General features: G+C 39.5%; 1 protein-coding gene across 1 annotated transcript; it reads right to left on the bottom strand.

Moving 5' to 3' along the window:
• Positions 1–11,482: 11,482 nt before the first annotated feature.
• LOC136442236 (alpha-2,8-sialyltransferase 8B-like) lies at positions 11,483–18,371 on the bottom strand. Its single transcript, XM_066438995.1, has 5 exons — positions 18,172–18,371; positions 16,645–16,749; positions 15,643–15,886; positions 13,034–13,272; positions 11,483–12,155 (listed from the first exon to the last, which is right to left on the bottom strand). The coding sequence occupies exons 1-5, from the start codon at positions 18,366–18,368 to the stop codon at positions 11,891–11,893; spliced, it is 1,050 nt and encodes a 349-aa protein (XP_066295092.1). The 5' UTR covers positions 18,369–18,371; the 3' UTR covers positions 11,483–11,890.
• Positions 18,372–18,850: the final 479 nt, after the last annotated feature.

Consider the following 18,850-nt stretch of genomic DNA (forward strand, 5'->3'; position numbering starts at 1 on the left):
CGTTCTGACGGACGTGATGAGTATTCAGAATAATCACATGTCATATTTCCTTAATAAATAAAAATTGATTTTCAAGATTAATACCAGCGTCATTTCTATAAAGTATAAACCAGTGTAAAAGTTGTCTCGTGACTTTGTGCTCTGTGAGTTAGATAAGTTTGAATCCTCCCACACCATAAGGTGTATAGGGCGGTGCCCATCTCCGTTTCATAGCCCTGGGCCACACTGTGGTGCAATCACTGCACACTGTTTCAGAAGTATGTACCATTTTTATAAAGTCTTTGGTATGACTCAATGCGTCTCTTGTCTAGAGGTGTCCGACCCGGGGCTTGAACCCGGGCCTTCTGGTCCAAGTAATTTGAACCAGATGTGGCTAGTAACAGAAGCGCAGACCACTACACCACAAGGACACCCCTTTGTGCTCTGTGAACGTGGATTCAATATCCGGAATCGAATCAAGACGAAGAACAGAGCACCACTAGTACGGAAGACAAGAACCTCATGTGGATTTGTATGGAGCAACGAATGACTGGTGACTTAAGCAAAAGTGATCATAGTGGCATCGTGTGGCGCAGTCGGTATGGTGTTTCGCCCAGAACCGAGAGGTCCCGGGTTCGAAACCACTGTTATGTCACGATGTTGTGGCCCCGGGGAAAGGCACTTTACACGACTTTCCTCACTCCACCCAGGTGTGTGACTGGGTACCTGACTTCGGTTGGGGAAGGTCGTATTGAGGTCACCTGCTGGTGACGAACGGCAGCCGCCCAGACCCTTGTGACAGTTCCACAAAGCGCAAGTGTGGAGCAAATATGTATCTGTTGTGTATTATGTGAGTGTAAACCTTGCTGCAATTCAGCACTGGCTGTCATTGCACGGGTAATTTCTGACCAATAAACTATTATTATTATTAAAAGACGTTCTATGCTTCAGCTAAAACGGTTATAGCTTCATCAATTCGCAGTTTTTTTGTCATGTTGACAAGCACACCACGGAACGAAGGGCCGTAGACTAATATGATTAGTGTATGAATTTATGAATAAAGATCTCTATTGTACATTTTTGTCCAACCTGGCTAAGTTTAGCTCACAACGAAGATATGTTTACAAACAAACACATCTTCGTACGTGTATTGTACGAAGATAGATTCAGCTTCTTCTCGCTTCTTGGTAATGGTGAAAATATAGCACTGTATGGGCTCAGGTAAAGTCGGTTTATTAAAACGCATATTATTGTCTTCAAACAGATGTGCCGCTTATTATATAATATTCGTAATAAGCGGCACATGTAACATCTGTCTTGAAGTCGATTCATTGGCTCGTTTTCTTGGAACCCAAGCACAGGTCACAAGATTGTCTACAAGACCAAGGAAAAAGTCGACAGGGTGTGTAAAAATACTCTCAGTGAGGTCGTTATTTCATACATTTCAAGAAACTGGGCACTTTTGCAACACTCCGGTCAGCCGTAAAATTTATTTGTTCACTTCTGTAAGAAATGTTTACTGACGAGGACTGATAAGTGCGAAGCAAAACATGGAGGCTTGGGTCTACATGATACTGGCCAGCAGTTGCGTCATTTCATCAGGTAAGCTAGCAATGTTTTGTGAAAAGTACCTACATACCCGCTATATTTGATAGACTTAATCTGCTTTTTCCGAAGCATGATATAACCATTTCAACAGCTTTATATTGTAGTAATAAGTTTATTCCCGAGAACGAATTGCAAGTTAAGTTACATGTGACATAGAGACTTTTTTTTTAAATTATTCCTATGTTATACTACGTTCTAAGTTTTTCTTCCTTTGAGCCAGTGGAAGACAAATTTATCCAATTTTATGATATGTTGATTTCTTGATTTGGATAGTAGAATTGTTTTCTTTGGTCATAAATAATGGCAAAGTAAGAATTTATTTTTGACTCATTGGTAAATAATTGTACATTTTATGAACATCTAGAGATGAAGTAGAAACTCATATTGCTCCAAATACAATTGGATGTACATGTTGGGGCCAAGAGAGTTGGTTAACAGGTTCTGTAGGATACCATGGCCAGTCTGGCATTTATGGTTGCTAATCTCTGATAGTGTGTAAATCCTCAGTTTATAGTGTTCGGGCTTGTGCTCATGTGTGAATTAAATCAAGTGGAATTTATCTAGATCTAAATTTATTTTTAGCCAAAGTTTATCGTGAATATCTGATTGAAAAAAAATGTAATCTTCGTCGTTGTTTGTATAAATGACACAATGATCTGCCAACTGTGAAATGTTTGGATCGAGCTTATTTATATCTTCGAAGTCATCAATGTACAGAGGGAATAGTAGTGGACCAAGTATAGTGCCCTGAGGAACACCGGTAGTGTAATCATTTGGAAACGGTTTACTGTTGCCATCAGAATCGACCCTGAATGTCTGTACGAAAGATAATTATCTGAAGATTACTAGGCAGCCCGTGGAATCAGATGTTTTGTATAGTGCAAAACCTCTAAGTTAATTCCACATGCCTCGAGATTATATTTGCATACCCTCTGTTTCCTTCGATTGACATTAAAGGGTGAAGAGGTTGCTAGGGGTGATTTTGGTGGTCCTGCTCTGGCGGAACTATTACTACTATGACAACAGTTTGATTGAGAATTTGATGATGTACATGTTTTGGTGTCTGGTGACGATATATTTTCACAGCTTCTTTTTCAGTGTTACCCTTCTCCCTCTACTCTCCGTGCAAGTTGTTATCTACCAAAACCAGCAAGTGCTTATCTTCTTCTCTTCACCAATGTATTCATGTTCAGTGTGTGTGCATTAGGTGGGTGATTTCGTATGATATTTTGTAATCTCCTTCCCAAGGTCTCATTTCTAATCTTTCTTTCAGGTACCACTTCAAAAGATGGTCCGTGTGAAGCAACAATGCAGGCTAGACAAATTTACACGTTTGTGGGCAGGCCACAGTTCAGCAGCCCCCTCTACCGGAATCGAAGCACACTGTTATCAAAGACTGATCTGCATATCAATGCCATGGATAAAACAGGTTAATCCTTGCAACACTCTTACCTTTTCCTTTGTAGTTCTTTACACATGCAAGATAGGAAATATGACAGCTACTTTAAATATATTTGATGCGTTTGAACATAGATCTATTTTCTTGTCGACAATTATATCTCTTCTCATATGTTCAGATTTTGTAAACATACATCTTGCAAATCTCAATTTTCTTCTGATTCAGGACCATCTGAATCAGAGCAAATCACCACCACGTCTGTCAATATGCTACAGTTTAGCAGCCCCCTCTACCGGGATCAAGAGGCTCTACAGTCAAATACAACGGGTAAAACCGGTTGATCTTTTTCTTTTCTTTTTGCCTTTTCCTTTATAGCTTTTCACACATGCAAGAAAGTATATATTGCAGCTGTCACAAATCCGTTTGAATTGTCTAGATATATATTGCCTTGTCTACACCAATACCCCTTCCTACATATGTTTAGATTGTTTGCTCATATTTCCTTCCTAATCTTTAAATTTGTCTTAACAGTCTCAGGGCCAGCTGAATTTGAGCAGACTACCGCCAGCATACCTGTCGACAGGCCGCAGTTCAGCAGCCCCCTCTATCGGAAACAGAGCACGTCGCAGTTAAAGACTGATCTGCGGACTATTGCAAATGGTAAAACCGATTGATCCTCCATCTTTTCTGGCCTTTTCTTTCGCGACTCTTTACACGGGTTAGAAAGGGTCGGAACATTGCAGCTGCCTTAAATCTGTTTTGTTGGAATATCCGAAACTTTAGCAAGCAATCAATTGTCCTGTCGGTATTTATAAGCCTTTCTCTACATGTTAAGATCTTTTGCAAAAGCTTCTTGCTAATCTTGTTTTGTTACAGGTCCGGAACCATCTAAATCAGAGCAGACCAACACCGAGTATACCGCCGCCAAGTATACCACCTCCAAGTATACCACCGCCAAGTATACCACTGCCAAGTATACCACCGCCAAGTATGCCACCAAGTCGGATCTACTGATTGAGACCTTGGATAAACCAGGTTGATATTTTTTGACAGCCGCGCGCTCTACCACTTAATTGTGCCACACGACGCCACTACCATAGTTATCAACCAAATATTGATTTGTTCAATTTCATATTCTAGAAACATAGTAGAATGGAACTCGTTGTCATCAAGTACATCCTCACTAAATAGCTTTAAAAGATGGTCGCAGTCAGATGTACAAAGACTAGGTGTGACAGGCTGTTCAGTGTAATATAACCAGCTGCCTCGGCGCCGCGTGCCTGCGAAGCTGGTATAAAGCAGAGTGGATTCATTCCTCAGGTTAACCGACATCTTTCACACCGCAGTCGTTCCTCAGTAAGACATCTGGAGCCGCATAATTCCCGTTTGAAACCATCATTCAGTCTATAGTAGCACGACCGGTTTCGCCGTGACAGCTTTTTCAAGTGTTCTTCTTACGAAGCTGGTGTGTTACTAGGCGCTACCAGCCCCGCGGGTCCCTGGGAAAATAGTAGAAATTGGCCAAAATAGAGCCAATTGTATGAAGGGAGTCGGCTACGGAGAGAGGGTAAAAAAACTGCGTCTGTGAATGATACCCATCCATGGCCAAAGTCCCCCGGCAAATGTTCTCCCTATAGCTGGCGCGGTTAGTCTGGTAGTGTGTTACGCCGAATGACGGTTATACCGGCTAGAAAGTTACAGATACAGATCCAAAACCAATTTGATCACAGTTTCCTTGTCTTTTTGCAGTGGTATCCTGTCGTTATTCTCTACCCCTGGGGATGGAGTCTGGTGCCATACCCGATGAGAGCATCACGGCGTCTTCGTACTGGCAGGGCCACCCAGGGGACCTGGATACCGCACCCCTTCGTGGTCGGTTAAACATGCGATTGTCTACTTGTGAAGGCGGCTGGTCAGGAAAAACACTGACGATTGGAGAATGGCTACAGGTACAGTGTAGGTCCTAGGCATGAAAAGAACTATAGATTGACGAATAGCAGTTGGAAAAGATATTGATTTGCTAACTAAAGGCAACGAAAGCAATATCAACCCGCTACGGCACCGAAAGGACTACTGGGCTACTTTAACCTATCGTTTTATCAAGGTGGTCAGTAATATCGGGTACTGTCGTGAGAAATGGAAACTGAGCTAACCTGAACAACGAAAATGGTACCAGAAATAGCATTTCAGTCTTTGAGTAACCCTCAAATGAAGCCAAGCAACTCAATATCTTTTTGAACTGCTATTAGTATTCATGTCTGCAGCTGCATGCCGTTAGGATCTTTGCTCTTGTATTTGATGTGGATTCTAGATGGTAACTTAACATAGTCATTATCTTATCTAGGTGGACTTAGGAAACATAAAGCACGTCACAGGCACCGTTATTCAGGGTCGTTACTACAATCCAGCACAGCAGTGGGTGACCTCCTACAAACTACAGTACAGCACAGATGCAACACGCTGGACGACATATACAGGCAGCGATGGCTCTGATAAGGTATCTAAAAACCATTGTGAAGCACGTTTAAACTGCAATTGCCAACATAATTAAATGGACTTGCCCAAATTTTCGACTCTACAACACCAGTCTTTGTCAAGGAATGAACGATCCACCGCTGAGATGACGTCACGTTATGCAGATGAGACACATTGAGCAGTGGATCACAAGTTGCAGAAAGTCTGTGGCACCCCCGTCACATTTGGATAAGTCAAATTTTTGTGTTCAACACCTGGCAATTACAGTTAAAACTTGTTTCAAAAAGAATTCTACCAACAAAGATGGACTTTCAAGGTAAGTATCTAATATTTGTTAGGTTCTTTTAGACTCTTCCATTGCCCTGTGGCACATAAGGTCGAACGTTTTTAACCCTCATCCGACCGACACATTTTTGCGACGAATCTGGCCGTATGGGGTCCAAACGGACCCCATTTTGCTTTGCCCCCTAAATATATTTCTGGTGGATCTTATTGTAGTTGTTGTGCATATCCTGTTACAATAATCTATGGAGAATATTTTGACAAGTTTTGGTGTTGATGATTAAAGCTCATTATGATGATTTATGCAGAAAATGAGGAGAACCCGCATTTTCCTTTAACGCTATCTAGACTGGGGGGCTAAAAGTGCCCGCGCCAACTTTGACATCGTATAACTGCCAAATGACGTATGCTAAGACTACCATACTTGGTGACTTTTCCTAGAATTTAGTTGGCAACAATCCCATGATAAAAGTTTAAGTTTATCATTTTTCCTGTTGCCATGGCAACGGGTTTCTGATAGGCATTTTATAAAAAAAGTCACTAATTTTTTAAAAACAATGATATTTCTCAGGTTTTCTTGCTCAACCACACTAGTTTTCCAACATGTATAACATCATATGTATTTAGATGTAACTTTCATGATTTATTATTCATACTTTATGCTAATTTGATTACGTAATCGCTAAAAATCCAAGATGGCGGACAAGATGTTTATTTTAGGTATAAACAGGCTTTTTGCCTTCAAATCCGTCACTACCTGGTATTTTCTTAACCAGAAACATTCAGATTAATGTTTCCAGTCTCTTTCTTTTGTGATTTGGGGTCATAAATGGAAAAAAATGTAATTTAAAAATTTCAAAATGGCCGATCCAAGATGGCGGATGACAGGAATCACTTACGAAACATGACGTCATTCTATGACGTCATTTTGACGTCAACGTAATCGCAATTGACGTTGTATGCCTTGGCATACCTTAAAATCAATGATACACTCTATATTGTTTAATACCTTTCAATATTATGGGACTTCCCTATTTAGCCTATAAAATCACATCGATGACGTCATAATTACGTAATATTACGTCATAACGTCACAAAATTTACAGAAATTATAAAACTTTACGTGAACATCACTCCCTGCAAATTTGGTGAGGATACATTATACCGTTTGGAAGTTATGAGGAATTTCTTTCTAATTACGTAATAAACAATGCGAAATTATCTGGGGTCCGTTTGGACCCCAGCGGACAACGCGCACACTTTAGAGTATAACTTCCGCAAAAATCGGCCAATCCCGGTAAAAATTTCTCAGGAGTTGTAAGACATGTACATGAACAAATTAATGGAAGGAATTTTTTCTCCAACGAAAAATGTTGATATGGCACACATTAAAACACGCCTGGGGTCCAAACTGACCCCATACGGTCGGATGAGGGTTAAGGTTTTACTTAGGACAACTTCAGTCATGCGGATGAAGAAGCTAATCCAAACACTCATATTACTTCAACTACCAATATTAACGGTTAAGTTCCTTTGGCGAAGTTATGAGTTCTTAGAACTCTAGTTAGCTCTAATACATGTAAGAGCTCAATATACCATATGAAAGAGTAAAAAAAAGCCCTAATGGCAGATATTCATTTACTCTCCAGGTATTTCCAGGCAACACGGACGACCACACTCCCGTAACTAACATGCTTTCTAGCCCCATCGACGCCCGGTATGCGCGTTTCTTCCCTCAAACCTGGCATAGTTACATGACCATGAGGGTGGAGGTTCTTGGCTGCAGCACACACGGTAGATTTACATTCAGATTTTTAGTGTGGTTAAGTCGAGCTCTTCGAGTTGATGTGCTACTAGTATTATTCTTCATATTACTGTAATACTATAACGTTTTTTTTTATTGTAGTAAAAGACTTTAAGACTTAAGGTATTGTCTAAGGGTGGCTGAGGAATTTTGGGATGTTTTTGAAAAAACCTTTCTTTAGCTTTATAAACCTTCCTCAACCTTAATTTTTTTTCAGGTAGTACATTATAGCAAGGTGATAATTTATGCAAATTAGTATGATGTCATGTTTACGTCATCAAGATTTATAATGCCATGCCCCTTTTTTTTAGAAAAAACGCCCTCCTTGGCTTGTGCTTCGATGTTCATCAATATAACTTTCCAGGAATGTAGATGATAGTAATACTAAAAGAATGATGCGTGTCAACGCGAATATTTGGAAATATCGATTTTTGGCGATTTTTTTTTTTAATGAAACTTGCCTTACTGACAAGGAAATGTTTTTAAAAGGTTTTTTTTTTTAGGAATTCAATACATGTGACAAAAGAAATGTATGCTAGGAAGCATATCGTTAGATATCAATTATGAAATTGCGTAAAGGTAAATTCTTATAATTTATCAGTGGTAAATAACGGAAATCAAAAATTAGCTGTTACACCATCTTCGTAATGGCCTTCATTTAAAACGAACAAGTGTGGAAGATCTACCCGAAAATTTAGAGATGTACCTTCTTCCTCACACAGGGAGCGAATGCCGTCAGTACACCAGCCTCGGTTGCTGGAATGACCAAAGTGCCCGCGCTATTCCTATGCTCGAGGGGACAGACCCACGTTTGGCCTTGGATGCGGGTTTGTATTACACACACCGTCAAAACCCCATCAAAAAGTGTTACGAAGTAGCACTCTCTCGTGGTTTTACCGTGTTTGCTGTACAAGATGGCGGGCAGTGCTTCGGATCAGCTGACGGCCACAACACCTACAACAAGTACGGGCCTTCCACAGCCTGTGCAGCGGATGGAAAAGGCGGGTTGTGGTCAAATGAGGTCTACAAGATTATAGGTATCTCTGACACATTTCTACCCCATCACTGGACCCGCGGCACGCTGGCGGCGTAGCTGCGTCCTAAACTTGATTTGTGTTACCCTTGACTTTATAATGGAAATATCATTCAAAACGTACAAGTCTGACCAAAAATACAGCGAAGCACACAAAGATTAATTAAAAAGATTCGTTTTTTGTCGATGAAATTCGTTTTGAATGTTTTGTCAATTCGATCGGCCGCAGCGAGCCGCCAGCATGCCGCGGGTCCAGTGAGAGGGTGGCTTAAATGAGGGCTAGAGTTTGAAAATTTGGTGTACATACTTTTCTTCCAAGGGCATCTGCTATCATATCACCTGTTTCTGATTCACATTGACTGATTTGGTCACCTCATCGTTAATTTCCGATTGGTCATCGTGTAAATCTCGCTACGGATACCTTATCTATGTGTCAGAAGTATCAAATCTCATCATTTGCCACTAAGTCTTGTGACATTTTCGTATCAACTATGCAAATTAGGCCCTCATTTGCATGATTGGTATCTGTTTGTGTTCCATCTGTCATGAGTCACATATATTGAACACATACACATGTATCACTCTAAAGCGCATCATGGCTATTTGCTGTGTATGAACGACTTTCTTGTTTCGACAGCGTGCTCCTACCCAGTTGCATGGCTGGTACGGGATCAGTCATGGGTTGTGGACTCCACCGGCCCACCGTGGGTCAACAACGGAGTGACATATGATGGCGCTAAAGCCTTGGATGGGGACATTGCAACCTATTGGAACCCGCAGAACTTCAACAGCAACTGGTACATCGTACTGGACCTCACAGAGCCCCAAACACTGACTCGCATCGCAGTGAACAACTACGGAGACACCATCCATGACATCGCAGCCTTCATTTTGCAAAAGTCGCCGTCTAAAAGTCCGTACAAATGGGAGGACGTCGTGTCCGTTACTAACGTGCAGGGAGGGACGGACCAGCGCCAGGAGTTCGGCGGTTTCCAGGGAACAGCGCGGTATTGGGCGTTCGTGGTCACTCGGACCCATTCTGGCTGGCAGCCATGGCTCACAGAACTGAACATATCCGGAAACTAATCCGCATTAGGTAAAGGAAAATATATTATTTTTTATCGTAACCGGAAATATCGATACAAAGAAGGCACATCAGGAAATAGTCACATTTGATTCACTGTCTGTAGTTTTGATACGGAAATGATACAATAACATATTTGCAGAGCATCGTATACGTCTTAACGTTCATTAATTAAAAGGTACCTTTTTTCAAGACAACATGGAAACTATGCCAATTTATCACAGCATCCAGAAATATATTTACGTCTCTTCAAATGAACACTTTCTGATACAATATTTGCACAATTTAATGGAACATAAGGACCCTTGTACTCAAAACGACGGTTTATGCTTTATCTACGTCGTACCCACACTAGTGTTTTTTCAGTGTACCTTATGACGTAATTTTGACATAGAAATTATGGCATAGAGCTACTGGGATAACTATTGGCTTACGCACACATGAGTCGACATGTATTGCTCAAAATTAGTTGATGAATTACTTAGAGAATACAACAGACACATACAGCTGCATATCTCAAAACATTTTTGTCGTTTCGAGATCTCAAAATGGCTGTCAATATTACCTAAAAGTTAGAATCTAGGATGAAGTTCTGTTTAGAATAATCAGATCTCCTCTTAAACCCTTGCCTCTGTTTTTTTTTCTGTCCATTTAAGGGGCTTGTACGGGAGGTATGGCACAACGGCCTATGAAATAGGCAAAACAAAGCCGTCTGATGTGGTCAGTGCATTTTTACTTCAGGCACGACTCCTGGCGAATGACATCCGTACGACAACGAGTCTCTTTGCTGCCCTTACGGTTCGACCTCAACTCCGGTTCCTGTCAACGTTGCATCGGCAATTGAGGCAGGCAAACCGGTAGATTTTGAAATGTAGTGCTGTACTTGTTGATTAGGACGTATAGGTTTTCCTCACATTTGATGAAAACAGGGCGAGAGTTGTAGAAGGTTTGCGGCATTGGCGTTAACTAAAAAAAACTGTATTTAAAAGAAAAGTGTCTAATAGTGAAGGATTCTATATTTACTAATCTTCGTCTGTCACAATATTCCGATTTCTCCTTAGTCTAAAGTCTTATTCAAGGAGGGAAGGATCGTAGAAATTTTGCTATTGGTCCCTTTTGTACGAAAAGAAGATAGTGTTGCAGATGGACTTTAAAATCTATTGATGAGTAGTTTAAAAGGAATAACGTATTTTAGGAAATATCTCCAGAAATGAAATAAATCTCATCAATCTTCTATACTCAAGATATAATGGATTAAGCTTTTCATGTTTTGCATTGTTCACATTTTACCTTCCTTTTTTTTTCTTACTCAGTGTAGCATCTATTTCACTACTGTGGTCTTCGCTGAACTGTGACACTTTTGTAGTGAATGAATAGCAGACGAGCAACCTTATATTGTTGATTATTCTGTTCAGTTGTATTTTTTGTGATATTTTATAGAAATTTTCAACGTGATCTTCTGTTTTATATTGAACTTATACATGCGATTTGCAGTATTGATTGCAGTGAAACAAAATTATAAGCATCGCGCTAATGTTCACCAGAATCAATGAAGGACAAACTTTTCGGAAGACAAAACTTTGTGAACGCTTCAATAGAATCCTGAAAAAATGATGATTATGATGATGATGATGATGATGATGATATGTACATACGCCATTTTTAAGTCCTTCTTCTATTGTATTTCAACAATACAAACTCTCATTGAGATACAGAAAAAGGAAACCAGATATCCGATTGAAAATTCCTGTCTCACCTTTCATACTCGGAAAGCTATCTTTTCTTCATTTATTTGTAATTACGGTAACCGTTACGTTACTGTGACATTGTGCCAGCCAAAATTAAAGGTTCAACCAACCGACATTATATTGCGGAAGTGACGTCACGTCCAAATACTAGTACACGCTGTACGGACTAATATGATAGTAATGCTGTAACTACTGGATGATACGGAGTATTTTGTACATGACTTACTTGAGCTTTACTTCTAGAAAATAAAGACAGCCTGCAGTGTTTGAGTGTCATCAAATGATGTAGGAACATGTTCACTGAATAGCCTTAAAAAAAGGTTGCAATTAGATCTAGATGTGCAAAAGATAGGTGTGACAGGCCGTTCAGTGTAATATAACCAGCTGTTCACTTTCTACTTCATGTTCACCAACAAGGAGATCAAAAACGTAAAATTTACCACGACTACGCTAACGGTACCCAGATTTTACAAAAAAGTCATTTACAAAAATCTGTGACCATCTTGATAACTCCCGAATTATGAAGTGACTTCAGGATGCGATGCTCAGAACGAAAGTCGTGGTGTTTTCCCTTTCTCCCCTTGTCGTAGTAATGGTAACGCACTCTTTTTTTGTGCACATCCTTTTTAAAAGGGTAAAAGCCGTATAGAGTGATGACATCGCAGAATGTTGACGCAAGACTGTAGGTGATAAGCCCAGTCGACGGCATCGGTAAAAATGTCATCAGGGTCTCATTCCAAAAGCTGTATAAAAGAACAAAAAATTAATTAATCTGATTTAAACAACTTGACAGGGTGCTAGGTGGAGATGCATGTGTTAAAGAATGAATCATAAAAGTAAGTTAAGATGTTGCTTGCTTGAATCTAAAGATGGATATTGCCTTGGCTAAGACGTTCGTGGTAGCATGTAATTTTTGTTTCGTCGGCGAACAGTTTTATCACAATCGAGGACAAATTGATTGATTTGATTGTTTTGATGATTTATATGTTTTTACATCTATCTCGTTGCATAAAAATATAAAATTAGACCCTGGCATCCCTGCCTGATGTTCATTCTGTGCAAGAGTCTCTTTTTACCTATAATATAACCAAAAGATCCCCCTACTTTTACACATGCACGGATGAACATAGAACTACTTTTCTCTTAAAACCGCAGAACCAAAAAATTCTAGAAAAAGTGGGACTTTTCGTCATCAATTGACTCCAAAACATAAGTCAAACCCAGCTTGTTTAGATATAGCCAACAGTCGTCTTGTAGTATACTATTAGTAGCCTATGGTTACAAAAAAGTCAGTCACAGTTCACTAACACATGTATGTTTTCCCCTATGTTTATACCTTGTATTTGCGATTAGCTCACGGGCATGAACTTGCAATAAAACTTTCAATTTAATAGTGAAAAATATAGATAGTTGCCATAATTTAATGGCTTGCTTGTGGAATCCGGTACGATTTATAGCGCCGTCCAAGGGGAATTTTCACATTGAGACTTAATTTCTAAATTCCTCGATTTCTGTCATTATACTAATAGACATGTACAGACAAAGAATGTAGGGTATACTACCTTTTTTACGTAAACGTAGCTTACAATGAATAGACTTCGTTCTCTGCTTCGACACTTACCTTTTCACCTGATGCCTTGTCCTGTACACGGAGTAAGTGATTGTGATGTTCAGATGTAAATTCTTAACTTCGGCCGTTAAATTCTTCAGCAACTCGGATCCCGAGAGCACATTGCTTACTATAGAGTTGTTTCGTGTAACTAGCCATTGTGAGTACCAATTCATTGTTCTCTTTCCCATCGGCATTTTATTCAAAAACATTCGATTCACAACCGTCAAGTTCACCTTCTTGCCAACATCCTGTGGAGATAAATTAGTTTAATTCCTTGTAAGTATCTTGGAAAAAACATACTGTAGCTATAGTTTTCACAATATGCTCAATGCTAAGATGCTTTGTAGGCCATATCGAGAAAAGACTCTTTCGACGGCATCTCAAAGTTACAAAATAGGTTTTTGTTATAGAACATGGATCTTTGTTGCCAGGGTTTAGAAACTAATGCAAACAATGAGGTCGACGTTTAAAATGGTTCTGCTTTGTTGATTTGATGATTGACATGCTATTTATGCCAAACAGGAACTCTTGGCTGTGATCGCAACGCACATGTGGACACCATTTTGAAGACCTTGGGCTGGCTAACCGTTAGGGACAGAATTCAACAGAAAAGCCTTACCACATTTAGACGAATAATGTTCACCAAACAACCTAGGGTCCTGTATGACAAACTAGCATTCCAGTCAGAGATCCACAGCTACCAAACACGCTCAACCAGAGCAAACACAATCAGACTTCCAAAACCAAAATCCAACTCTCAGAAAAGGCGCTTCCTGTACAGAATGTCTCAGCTATGGAACAAGACCGGTGGCAATTAGCAAATAATTGCAATGCAAATATTGCTTTTGGATTGTAATTAATACTTTTAAGCCTAGGTTACACATAGCCGAACATGGCTCCCGAACGCTAGCCGACTCAGGTCGGCGGTAGTTCGGGAGCATTCTGACCAGTTTTTGGGCCACGCCTATCTTTGGCGCCGAACATGCGCCGAAGATGCGCCTATCATCTCCTAACCAGTACACGAATTACTCCCGAATGGGCCCCGAATGCTTTCTAGCTTACTCCCAACCATTCCGACCTCTAGCCGCAGACTGCCGAATCTCTCCTGACTAAACCCCGACCGATTGCAGACCCTCTCACGAATTTAAATGGACATATTCAGCGATTTTCAAAAGAGGGGTCATTCTCGGTTTTAATTAAAATAATCCATTCTATTATGTTGTTAACATCACCGAGAGATCGAATTCGGATCATGGCTAGCTTTGATACTGCTCTTAGTGTTCTTCTTTGTTTTTGGTCGTGTGAAGGTCGGGGGTGATTCGCCCACGTTCCGATAGCGTGAGTTTTGTCTACGGCCTTGGGGTGAGTTATGGGTAGGTTGGAAACTAGTTGGGAGTAAGTCAGTAGTGTTTCTGGCGTGGTTAAGGTTCTAATTTTACTACTGACTCAATCCCGAATACCAGCCGAGCACTAGCCGACCGCGCCGAACACCAGCCGAACACCAGCCGACCCATTTCAGACCCTCCGTCCAGAGCCGAATGTTTTGAAATTTTCAAAACATTCGGCTGGCGTAGCCGAACACCAGCCGACTCAGCCGAACGCCAGCCGACTCGGCCGAACGCCAACCGAGCTAGCTCCCGAATCACTCCCGAATCACTCCAACCATGGTCGGGGGAGAGTCGGGAGGCCATGTTCGGCTATGTGTAACCTAGGCTTGAAGGAATTATGTTATTTTTGTCCTCTAACGTCATGTTGTATGTCTTTGTATATCCCGATTCTAATGTGTAAATATTGTGAGGACCACAGGAAGAATAGCCTCTTATGAGGCTAATTGTGGATCTAAATAAGCCCAAACTCAAAAATCATCATCATCATCATCATGCGGTCCCCGAAAGTGCGAAATGGAACGAAATGGAACGAAATGGAACGAAATGGAACGAAATGGAACGAAATGGAACGAAATAGAACGAAATGGAACGAAATAGAGCGAAATGGAATGACGTCGGGTGTCTTACCCGGAAGCTAATTTGCATAATTGATGAACTTGTACACATCCTCTGCAATCTATGAAAACACTTTCAAACACGTGGCATCTATCAATCCTCTCCATAATGGGACAGCCCGCCTTTAATGAACAAGTTCAAGCTCCCGCCAATTACAATTAGAATTTATCTCCATAATAAATTTGGGAAGTCAATAAAGACAGAGATTTCTGCACTTTTCATATCAACCTACTACAGGCATAAACGTGCAAGAATAGGGACATGAGAAATTTTACTTGATCTGCCAAAGAGCCTCGCTTGCTGGCCTCACCAGCCAACTAACCATTATTGGAGCTAAATTGTTAGCATTAAGTCATCATTTTGGAATTTGCCGTGTCCTCTTAGGCGACAGCCTTCTATAACTGACGGATTCCCACTGGCTATAGTTTCTACCAACCCATTAACCCGTGCTAATTATGTGGTACCTTATTAGTAAAAGATAGTAGATTCTGTGGGAATACGAAAACAAAATTGAATAATATCATGACCAAAACTATAGCGCGAGCATTTTGCTTATTTAAAAAAGAACGAGTTGCATACATCAATTAAAGTTTAATATAAACACTGAAAAATTACCTTTTCAAATTTCCTTAATGGGGAGTCAGCCATTCTGATAACAAAGTCATTGCGGTCAATTTCGTTACCACAGCCGCTGTGAAGAAGAATTCCACCATTGCCGACGATTGCACATGTCCAGTAATGTCCAACTGGTGTTATTCGGCCACAGTCCTCCTTAGTGTTAAGGGTTGCAATCGTTTTGGCAGGGTAGGAATAGGGAAGAAAATGTCCACAAGGCTCAAAAAGGTAACTTGTCAGGTTCCTGCAAAACAGAGTCATACGATTTAATCAAGGCTCCCTCAAGTCTAGGTACTGTCTCTTCCAGGGAAGTATCCGAAGTAAATCAAATGTGTATAGGGTGAAAGCCTATCCCTTCCGCTAAAAGACAGACTCAGTTTTGTTCCCGATCCCTCAACCTCTCTAATTTTGCTAAATCAGAAAAAACCTAGCTTTCACGTCAAAAATGATGAGCAAATTTTGGCAATTTCGCGTAGGATAAAACTCGTAGAAAGAAAATTCGAGGTAGAAACGACTGATGCTGTCAGAAAGAGAAAACCTGGCGTATAATCGAGCCAACTATAAAGCTAAGAGAGAATTCTAGTACTTAAATTTCTTTAATCATATATACTTCCAAAAATGCCTTTTCTTATTTATCTTGTTTCTTCTTATACGCAGAAAAAGTATCTTAACTTTCTGTGCTTAAGAAAAACATTTTGTCCAGGAGTTAAGAAATTTTTCTTAAAGGGTGATAATCATTTAGAGAAATAGTTTCTTTACTTGAGAGAAGTAGAAAAGTGTTCCTCGTTGTGAGAATTTCCATGGGAAGAATCAGACTAATCATTCAATTTTTTCTTTCTTATTCATTCTTGAAATTTCTAATGTAAGAAAAGTTCACCACGAGTTAAGAAAAATTAAAATAAAAAATAGAAAAGCAGTAAAATACTATTTTTGGTAGTGTAGTTTCCCTGGAAAAGAAATCACAACGTATGAAAAAGAAATCATGCCTTATTTCTAGCTAACCTGATAGAGTCAGCTGCAGTACCGTTGTACCATTCAGGTCTCGGCCCCCTATGTTTAAACTCGGCAGTAGCGGTTTGGTGCACCGGTGTGCTCATCGTGATACCCCTAAAGGTAAATTATTATATCGTATCATCATGGCATGATAACTACAAATAAAAGAAGAAAAAAAAAGACCACAGCAACGACAAAAACAAAAACAAGAAAGATTAATGTAATATATGGCTACTCTTTTCTAAACATTTATTTCTGTATGTTTTACATTACAGACCCATGGTCCTATTCTACATGCCCGCACTACCAAAAATCATTTCTTTCTTATTTTTGTTGCTTTTCCTTGTACAGAGAATTTTTTTCTGTCAGCAAGAATATTATTCTGTATACAATAATCACTCTTTTAAACACAAACAAGCATTCCTCTTTTAAGCACATACAAGAATTGCATCTAAGAATTTTTTTTAAACCAAGAAGGTTCAAGAAAATTATTCTAGTAAAATTTTCAAGAATGATATCTGTAAGAAAGAATCTGTAGAAATTATTTGACCAAACAAACAAAAATATTACAGTAAGACAGGGAAAGAAAATTTCTCTTATTTTTCTAGAAAATTCCTATCGGAGAACATCATACTAGAATAATTGTTTGTTTTTTTTAACTTCAGAAAAAAATGATAAAATTCTTTGTGTTAGAATTGACATACAAAGACTTTCGCATATATATATATAGATAGATACTATTAGATAGATAATCTGTTAACTCTCTCTCTTTTTCTCTTTCTCTTTCTCTTTCTCCCTCTCTCTCTCTCTATATATATATCAATAGAGAGGGAGAAAGGGAGAGAGAGTTAATAGACTTTAAAAGTTTCTGACAATAATTGAAAAAAATTAATATTAGAGTAAATTCCCATTGCCGTGTGGGTGTCTGTTGCCTTTTGTTTTAACATTTGCAAAACTTTTGTAACAATCTAAGTGAGATGAGTACCTTTTTAGAACAATTCCCAACATTTTTTAATGTTCTAAATATTTTCTGCTGTGTTCCAACATGTTAGACAAATTTCTAACATTGCACACCTTATTTGTATTAGTTTCGAAACTGTTATAACATTAACCATTTGTTCCAACATGTTCCAACATTACAAAAACATTGTTAACTGGGTTATTGGGCTGGGAACAGGGCAATTCACACATCCCTTCAAAGTATAGGGGAGTATCCCTGTGTACCATGCATAGACACTTCAAGACAAAAGAGCTGCCAGTGTCTAGACGTGAAATCTAAAAATATACAGAGGCAGACAATATAGTGCGATTAGCACCTACTTTTAGGGGGTCAATGACCCAAATGTACAATTTGTTCAAACTTTCATTCATAATTGTTGGAACAAGTTAGAACATTCTTGACTGAAATATTTTACCTAATATTGTTCAAATTTATTAGCAATATTATCTGAAAGCCCTCTTGGTGACATGGAATTATTGAAAAAAGAATTTCTTGACGTTAGAGAATTATGTTACTTTGTCAGTGACGTTTCTTACCTGTTAGAGTTGACTCCAGTTTCCAGTATCTTAAAGGGCAGAGTATCAGTAGGAATCCACCCTGACATAAAAACTGCTGTTACTAAAATCAACAAGGCCACAAAAGACAACACCAAGAAGCATTGTTGATTTTGTTCCATTGTTATGTTATCAGCAGGTATTTTGATACTGGTATAGATGCCACAGGGATTACGCATAATTAACATTCAGGAATGTTGTTAGGTAGGTCGTGTTTGGGTAGCTGGAAAGGATGTTCCAGTACTACGGTAGACAACTCGGTCCGGTCAAGGTAAGGTTGTTCCCTCGTTGGACAGGTTTTTCCACCCCGGTCTCCATAAATTGACGGTTTCCATCGTATTTGCTGTACCGCACTTTCCATCAACCCGCTTTTTTGTTCAGCATTCTCTGCCCTATTCTGCCCCTGTATTTCATTACACTTACAACTGTAGTTGACATCGACGTGGATCGATACGGAATATTTAAAATGAGGACATGTAAAGGTTGGGAGTTTTTTTTTAGTGACAGGAATAATTATGTGACTCAGGCAAAGTCGATAATTCTGCCCAGATATGTACAATATTCATGATAAACACGGCAATGCTGCATACCAAGTAGTATAGTCAACAGTTAAACTTAAATCATTCATTTCTACAATTTCCTGGCTTGAATGGATTGTCTT

The sequence above is a fragment of the Branchiostoma lanceolatum genome, chromosome 9 (assembly GCF_035083965.1).
Source record: "Branchiostoma lanceolatum isolate klBraLanc5 chromosome 9, klBraLanc5.hap2, whole genome shotgun sequence".
NCBI classification, from domain to species: domain Eukaryota; kingdom Metazoa; phylum Chordata; class Leptocardii; order Amphioxiformes; family Branchiostomatidae; genus Branchiostoma; species Branchiostoma lanceolatum.

Coding starts and splice junctions, on each gene's coding strand:
- LOC136442236 (XM_066438995.1), bottom strand. CDS start 18,368: ATGCGTAATCCCTGTGGCATCTATACCAGTATCAAAATACCTGCTGAT. Junction 16,750..18,171: donor ACTGGAGTCAACTCTAACAG/GTAAGAAACGTC, acceptor ATTTACCTTTAG/GGGTATCACGATGAGCACAC. Junction 13,273..15,642: donor CATTAAGGAAATTTGAAAAG/GTAATTTTTCAG, acceptor TTATCTCCACAG/GATGTTGGCAAGAAGGTGAA.